Source organism: Mastomys coucha, unplaced genomic scaffold (assembly GCF_008632895.1).
Source record: "Mastomys coucha isolate ucsf_1 unplaced genomic scaffold, UCSF_Mcou_1 pScaffold6, whole genome shotgun sequence".
Lineage (NCBI taxonomy): Eukaryota > Metazoa > Chordata > Mammalia > Rodentia > Muridae > Mastomys > Mastomys coucha.
In genome coordinates this window covers 72,475,212-72,484,157 of record NW_022196912.1, presented here as the reverse complement: position 1 = coordinate 72,484,157, position 8,946 = coordinate 72,475,212, and the positions used below count along the sequence as shown (strand labels likewise).

At 38.6% G+C, this 8,946-nt stretch overlaps 1 protein-coding gene across 2 annotated transcripts in view; it reads right to left on the bottom strand.

Moving 5' to 3' along the window:
- Ttc6 (tetratricopeptide repeat domain 6) overlaps nucleotides 1-8,946 on the bottom strand; it is a 189,523-nt gene that overhangs the window by 16,930 nt on the left and 163,647 nt on the right. For both annotated transcript variants that reach the window (XM_031356246.1, XM_031356247.1), the window contains 3 exons: nucleotides 7,301-7,441; nucleotides 6,139-6,252; nucleotides 1,953-2,072 (listed from right to left, as the gene is read on the bottom strand). In XM_031356246.1, coding sequence (XP_031212106.1) covers nucleotides 1,953-2,072; nucleotides 6,139-6,252; nucleotides 7,301-7,441 — 375 coding nt within the window. The remainder of the gene's footprint in view (nucleotides 1-1,952; nucleotides 2,073-6,138; nucleotides 6,253-7,300; nucleotides 7,442-8,946) is intronic.

The window sequence follows — 8,946 nt, the reverse complement described above, 5'->3', positions numbered from 1 at the left end:
TCCTGATCAAGCAGTTCCTGGGAAGGTCAGACAACCACCTGCTATCTCTCTAGTGTGCTTCAGTTCTCATACCACATAAACTTTCAGTCAATTGATCCTTCCACAAATCTTTTTTTTTCCTATGTATAAGTTTTAGGACTTTGTCTTGGTTCTTCTCTTATCACTCACTATTATAACCTTTATTGCCTCTTTCTCTGCATCACTTATACATTTTATTTAATTTTTAGTGGCTTGTTTTCCTTACACAAAGGAAGGATCACTATTTTGTTTCTTGTGCTTTTATTATACATTTTCATTATCCATCTCATTCTATTCGAAGTGTGTTTCTTGTACTCAGAACATACTAGATATTTTTCAAAATTCTGATATTCTATTCTTTTATTCAGTGGTTTGTTTGTTTGTTTGTTTGTTTTTGACCGTTCCTAGTTAATATAACTGTTGACATCATTGGATTGTGGTCTAACAACGTATTACTTGTTTTTGCTGGGATGTTTCTTTATCCCACTTCCAAATTCATTTTGAGGTCTTTTAATATTTTTAATATCCTATTTCAATTACTCAGTTTATTTTTGACTGAAAGGTCATATTCAGTCGGGAGCTTAGATTAAAGAAGGGCTTAGAGTTACAGGTATGTTATGTGCATAGGGACAGCATGTGTATTGGCCCTGGGCAGGAAGGGAGGTGAGTACTACCAGGGCATAGCAAAAGGCCAAAGCGGAACAGCTTCAGTGTAGAAAAGAAGACTGAAGATAAAGTCTGAAGTGAGCATCAGCCACATCAAGTCAAGCCTTGGTTTTAGTGGTCAGGAGTTCAGGTTTTATTGTGTCGGGTGGGTCACTGCAGGTTTGGAGCAGAGGACTAACTTCATGTCCTTGATGTTTTAACAGAGTCTTTTGGCTATTGTGCGGAGAATGTTTGTACAAGGGTAAGGTGTAACCTAATTCAGCACAGGAGGAGACAGTGTACTAATTAATCCTGGGAGTTCAAACCTAGTGTAGGACTTCCTGGTTGAGGAGAAAACAGCAATTAGGAGAACTGCTTTAGTTCAAAATTTTTTTAGTGATAGATTTGTTAATGGGTGAAGTGTATATAAGGAAAGAAAAGAGTCAAGAGCAATCTCTCCTGACGGTTCCAAACATTAAAACTGTCTTTGGTGCTTCAGCCCTGTCTGAAAGGACACGGCATTTATAATCTAGTGAGATCTGAGTTCAGATCTTGCCCTAGCACTTACTGCTTGGAAGACCTAATTTAACCTCTTTTGGATATTTGTTTCCTTATCTCTAAGTTAAAATTGTAAATTTTTCACTATTGTTTAAGCTGGCCTGTAGCAAAGAATTACTTCATTCTATAAAGCTATAGGGATGTAACAAATACATAAAACAGCTGTCACTTAACTGCAAAAGGATATTCCATCTTTGTCTCATTTCTACATTTTAATTACAAAAATTACTGCCAAGTTGTGCTAATGATTAAAAGTGGTATCTATAAACCACATCTATTCTACAATGCAATCAATTGAAAACTACCTGTTCCTTCAAGATGTTTTCATAAACTCCAGTCCTAAGGCCTATTCTTAAAGACCTAAAAGGCTATCCTCAGTAGCCCATTCTGCACATCCATGTCCTGTCCTGTTAATGTGACAAATTTCAACAAAAGGAAAACCGAGAGTGAGAAAGAACATTGCAGAGCAGAGTAAATTATGTACAAATAATTTTGTCAAACAATTGAATTTTCTATGTACTTCTTTGGGGAGGTGATAGCCTTAATTAAAAAAACAAAAACGTTAACCATCAGCTGCAATCAAAGTGAAAAGGAAAGTATATAGGTCTTAATAAAGACTCTTACTAAGACTATCTCTCATTGATACTGCCCTTCTGTAGCAAGGAACACTAGTGTTTTGAGGATGTATGAGATCAAACAGCTCAGTTGCCTACATCCACAGGAAGGCTCACCTCAAGTGCAAAGCCATACTTCTCTAGTTCAGTATAGATGAGTCCACGGTTAATGAAGGTATTTAATGCTATGTTTTCTCCAGCATCAAGAAGCAGCACAACTCCATAATCTCTTAAAGCCTAAAAAGGAAACATTCACTTAGAGCCAAGGTACAACTCTCTAGAGCCTTGCTTAGTCCACTGCCCTGGGCCAAATATGCTTCCACCCAGAGTGGGATCTCAGAATCCACTCTGGAATGTGACATAAGCCTACCGAGGCTAGATTTGATATGTAGTATCAAATATATAAAAAGCAGCTAGTGGTGCTTTTAAGTAAGTACATGCTGTGCCTGTGGTTCACATGCCATCTGTTTGCCATGCAAACCATGCATACTCCTATGCATTGCATAGTTTAGAAGGAAAGGACACCCCCCCAACTCCCCCCACAATGAATACTTTCTCCAAATAACATGTTCGCATGAATACAAATTGGAAATCACTGTTTGAAATTTAAATTCTTTTTAGCATTTTATTGCCTTCTTCATTGAAGTCTAAACTGCAGGAGGCAAGCGTTTAATCTGTTCACCACCTTGAATTGGGTGACAAGCACCCTGCCTTCACATGCAGGCACTTGGTAAGTTTTAATCAAATGAATAAACCAGAAACCAATGAGAGGGATCACAATAAGACTAACGAGGGAATCTGGGAAATCCAACATATGCTGATAAGCACACTGATTGTTTCTAAAGCTCTATCTAAGCTCAAAGAATCAATCTAGTGCGAATACATCCTTTACTCTTACTGTTTCCCACTGTCTACTTCTGAGTAGACAGAGCTTCATTGATCTCTCCTCTGTCCAAAGCATTAAGGAGCCAAATTCTTCTGAATCATTACAGTGGCTAGTTTTTTTTCAAAAGAGCCACATGGTTGGTCAGACATGGATCAGTTCTTGTATGACTGAAGTGACAGCTGACTTAAAAACGACCAATAAATAGAATTTAACTTTCTCCTCATCTACCCTTCTTTCCTATTTCCTGGCACAGGTGTCTAGTCAAAATGTATGACTAGAAATCACATATATATATATATATATATGTGGCATAAATATAAATAGTGCCAGGCCTATATAAATATTTAGTAGTACTTGAAGAATCACTGCACTGCTGACCACACCTTATCTGACTCATTCTTTCCAAAGGCCCACAGAATGTAAGATGCCCTAGCAATCCGTCAGGCAGCTGAGCACAGGGAAAGATTTCATGGAAGCCAAGCATGGGTGGTGGAAATGGGAACACTGAAGGTGCTGTCTGCTCTACTTTATTTTTTCTGTTTTTTCTTTTGTTTTATTGCTCCATGAGATAGCATCATACCATGTACCTATCTGGTCAGAATGTGCTTTGATACCACATTGGTCTTGAATTCCTCATCCTTATGCCTCGAATCTCTATATTCTGAGATTACTGACATTTTTCAGAATGTCTAACTTAAAAGTTTTGGTTGAGAATGCAAGAGCCACAGCCTTCTCTGAATTTATATCATCAGTTGCTATTACTAGATTCTGAGTTTAAGAAAAGTTTCCTAACTTGAAGTCTGTCTCCTCAGCCACCAAACTGGAATATTAAAATTTTAATACATATTTTAGACTCCACTTACAAATACAGCAGGAGTGTGAGGTCAAATGCGCATATAAAGATACCACTGGAATTTATCTTAGAACTTCTGAATCAGCTAGCTTGACATATTGCCAGAGCTATATCTTGGTGATTAAAAGGACTGGCTGCTCTTCCAGAGAACCCTGGTTCAATTCCCAGTACCCACATGACAGCTCACAATCATCTGTAACTCCAGCCTCAGGGAACCCAACTCTTCCTCCTTCTGTGGGCACTGCATGAACATAGTGCTTGGACACACGTACAGGCGAGACACTCATACACCTTACAATAACAACAAAATAAAGCCTGAAACCAGTCTAAAAAACCCTTTGACACATGTTCACAAGGCCAACATACCAGAGCACTTGTAAAACAGGTGTGCACAGGAAAGTTCTCCACTCTGCTGCTTCCAGCGCTGTAGAAACCTTGACCTTTCTCTACCCTTGGCCCACTATCACCCTTAGAACCATTGCATGAAAAAAAAAAGTCTCCTCTGTGGGTACTGAAGAAAGAAACCAAGCATGTAGCTTGTCCTCTTCCTGTCTGACTTCATGATCTACTGGCTATATGAGTCACTCCGACAAGCTAGTTGATTCAGAAATTCTAAAATAGATTCCAATGTCTACTTTTGCCCAAATACATTTTTGTTACTTTTCAATGTTTTCAGAAGGGGTAAAACATGGCAAATATGAAAAAGAAAATCTCTCTAGAGATTTTTAGTTGATTCAATTTCATTGTATTTCTTCAGCTTTGTGTTTTAATAATACATATTTCTATTTGGGTGTTTTTTAAGTGCCTATACCTGAAAATGACAAACAGTGACTGCTTTTTAAGTTATTAAAATTTCAAACAACAGCAACAACAAAAAATTCACCATGCTTAGATTTTGAGGAAACTCTATCCATAAAGAATGCCTAAGCATGTCACCTCAGTGATGGAAGGGATGCTGAGAAGCAGGTGAAGGAAGGCAAAGGGGAGGAAGTGACACTTTGAAATGACATAGTGTCCAATCCAGAGTCAGAGGGCTTCACAGAGCTACCTAAGGACTGTGAACCCAGGAACAAACAAGTGTGTGAATGCCAGGGCAGGTTTCTAATTCCCAGTGTGACTTGGATGAGTTCTGTGGCGTCTCCCTCCTAACACTTCATTGTCTGTAAAATGAGCAGATGAAATGCTCTGGGTGCAGGCACCTTGAAAAGCATCAATATTTGCAACCTATTTTGGTCTCATTTATTCAGGTTGTTTTGTATGTTCTTCATTAACCAGGAATTAGCTTTTCCACACAACTGAGAAGTTGTGAGTTCCTTCCTTGCTCAGCCCACTCTTTGACCTGTTTGGCAGGCATGGGGTGTAAGGTGTTCTCAAAGACACCTGCTCTGTAGGTCCCTGCTAAATGATCCTTTAATTGGCTGCTTGAATCTTAATGATTGCCTTGTCAAAAATTAATTATGCATTTGTCTACATTTCTAGAGGAAGACAAATTTGTTGGGCTAGCTATTAGGAATGTTGCATTCTTCTGCATGGACGGTTTTCTCAGCCTGTGTCTCCTCTGTGACTTGTAAATCCGTAGATGCTTTAAGCAGACTTCAATAAGTTTCACAGAGACTGAGGAGTGTATCTGCCTAGGACAATGGGAATGTGAAGTCTACAGGAGCATACACCCCTGCTATGAAAGGGCAGAAGTGAGCAGGGGAAGACCAGAAGATACAAGGAGAAGAAGCAAGAACAAGGGACAGAACACAAAGAACTTACAGTTGGGTGATCACAGAGCTAATTCTCATTGAAATCAACCACACTGATGAAGGGTGAGACAATGAGCATGAAGATTAGAAAAAACAAATGAGTTTGATGGAGAAATAGGGTTGTTGCAGCGTCATATTTTTTAAAACATAGATAGGCCTATAAAACCCATGTGCAAATCCCTGTCAATAGCCCCTGCTGGTGGATCCCATTACTCTACATTCTTCACTGCCTATAGAGTCTCAAAATTCTACAACTAATACCTCTGTGAACTGCTCTAGCTTGGGTCCAAGTTATAAGAGAGTATTGCCAGTGATCATTTCTATAAAATCCCATATAGTGGTATTATTAGTAAAACATTTATTCAGATGATACTTATAGAATGTATCCTAATTTATACAAGCATTTAATTATTTACACAAGCATTATAAAAGGAATTGACAGTGAAGGAACTGCAAAAGCTAATTTTGCACTAAGAAAGAAATCAATAGTATTTGAAATGGTTCTTTATAGTTCCTTGAATTTTATGTGTGTATTTCCATAGGAATTATTTTTCAAGACTGGAGCAGAGATAAAGAAGAAAATACAGGTGCTTTAAACACGCTTACAAGTGCTTCACCATGTTGCTTACAAAATATCACTTATTTTTCAAGACTGGAGCAGAGATAAAGAAGAAAATACAGGTGCTTTAAACACGCTTACAAGTGCTTCACCATGTTGCTTACAAAATATCGCTTATTGATTACCTGTCTAATTCAAGAAGCCACTGAATGCATGTTGTTTTAAATCTCTCATTTACTAAAATGGCAGCTTACCATCTGATGTTCCCCTATCTTGGTGTAACACAGGGCTCTGTTATAAAATGCTGTGTAACTGTTCTTGTCCATGTTGACAGCTATAGATAAATCTGTAATAGCTAGCTTGTAATTCTACAAGGAGAAAGAAAGTATGATCTGGGTAAATCGTAATAGGCAATTTGAATCATAAAATAAGTATGCAATCCTATTAGTATTTGAAGCATTTAAGATTCAATGTGTAACTACAAATAAAATTAAGACAGTAACTTAAATTGAAGCAATTATGTGCTAGATAGATGGCTCAACTGTTGAGAGCACTGGGCTGCTATGCCAAAGGACCTGGGTTCAATTTCCAGCACCCACAACTGACAACTGCCTGTGAGTTGTGATCTAGTTCCATGAGATCCAGCACCTTCTTCTTGTGTATACAGGCACTGCACACAGATGGTACACAAACATAAATGTGGGCAAACATTCATACAAATAAATTAAAAATAAATAAAATCTTGAAAACTCAACTTCAGCAATTGTTACCAGTGTTGCTATATGGCCTGGAGAAATTGATACTGATTGCATGAGAGTTCACATTCCTCTGGTGAACACTAAAGGCCTGACTGCCTTCTGCCACTCATACTGCTACATGGTCACATTCTCCACTCACACTTCTACATCCCTTCCATTCTTTTCTGATATCTTATGTCATCACGAGGACATGAACTTTCATGGAGTTGATATGTAATGCTTGCACACACCTTTACTCTAGGTGATAAAAGTATCCCATAGGGAGTAGTAATGAAGGAATGTCAAAGATATAATCAGGGAGAAATAAATCATTCCACACAACATCAGCTATCATAATCTTTTGCTCAGGAATTTCTATTGAGGAAACTCAAACAATTAATTTGTTGCCAGCACATGTAAGTGTGTTACTTCAAATGAATAGTAAAATATAGAAACACCCCAAATGTCCAGCAAACAAGTAATTAAATATAAGTAATGCTGGGGTATTATGTTATCATATAGCCAAGGATTCTATCCAAAGAACAAGGAACACCATGATTGTATAAATACCATCATCTCACTCATCTCATTGAGGGAAACTGGGAAGTAAGTCAGCAGAGTTTACAACCCTAGACGTTTCCACTCTATACTCTTAGGAACCCAGGCAGGAATGGCTTACTCTGTTGTAGTATTTCAGAACTCCTCTGCAGATGTACGCACGCACACTCTCAGGGTAAAGTTTGATGGCTTCATTACAGTTCAGGATGGCTTTGGAGTATCTGCCCTTTAAACCATAATAAGCTACTCGGCTTAAATATGCCTGTTTGGAGAAGGGAAAAAACAAGATATACAGTTTAGTAAACTCTTCAGTTCTACCACAATATATAGAGCCTCAAAGCAATCGATGGTACCGAAGGACAATATTAAAATATAGTTTTTCCCTTAAAAAGTTAAACATAGAGCATAACTGAAGTAATTTAATAGAGATCAGTCTTTTGGCTACCATTTGTGTTCAGTGATTGTTAGGGTATGGCCCACTGCTTGCTTTCTCTATTTTTTCCCTAAGCTATCAGAAAGCCAGTTACCAAATTTCTTCATTACATTTCCTCATGTATGAGGCTCCTGTAAAAAAAAAAAAAATACCTCACCCTACATAACTACACCACCATTATTAACCTAGAATGGTTACTAATATTTACCTAAAATTATCTAGTATTTAGTCAACTCAAATTTAATTTAAAATCAAGAGCCACTTAAATTTCATGTACTGAATTTTGTGCTGTCCCTGAAATGTATTAGGAGGCACAATCCATGTGATATGAAAGTAAGAAACTAATAAATTTTATAGCATATAATTAAAATTGATAACAAATAAATTAATGTATGTGGCACAATTACATATATTACAAGTCTCAAAATATTTCACAAATGTAATATTAATGCTAAAAGTAATATTTTTGTTTCAAAGAATACAAAAATTTGGGTTATCAAAATGTACTTAATTGGTATCAGATATGATAACATGTATCTGTAATCTCTACACTTGAGAGGCAGAGGCAGAAATATCAAGAGTTCAAGGCCATTCTCTGCTACATAACATGAAGAAGGGAAAGAGAAGAGGGAGAAATGGAAAGAAAGAGTGAGGGAGGGAAGAGGGAGAGAGAACTGAGAAAAGGAGGGAGGGGATGTGAGGGAGGGAAGAAAGGAATAAAAGGGGGAGGGAAGAAGGGAGGGAGGGATGGGCAGAAAGATAAAGACAGAGACAGAGAGACAGAACCAACTGCTTTTATTAGAAATTACTTATAGAAAAAACTGCCAAGACACCTGTCTCTCTGGGCTGGTTGGTGTCCTGAGCGGACCTTGGGCACAAGCTCTGCAGCCAGTCCCACAACACCCACAGGAAGCTCCACTCCCAGATGCTCTGACACTCTCAGGATCAGAGGTGAGGAGGACCCAACATCTGTCCCAACACCAGGAGTAACTGGGACCTGCAGGACCAGGCACACAGGAACTCCTCCAACAGAGTGGCTTGGGTTCCTTCCAGTATCTCTGGGCTGGTGTCCTGAGCAGACTTTGAGCCCAGGCTCCACAGACAGTCCCACAACACCTAGAGGAAGCTGCTGCACTCCCAGGTGCTCTAACAAGCCCAGGGTCACAGGATCTCAGAATCACAGGATCACAGAGACAGCCTGACTCTGAGGAGTTCTGATACAACCAGGATCACAGGAAGGACTGACTCCAGACAGATTTATCAAGGGCAGGTAGCACTAGAGATAAGCAGATGGCAGGGGGCAAGCATAAGAAAATAAACAACATAAACCAAGG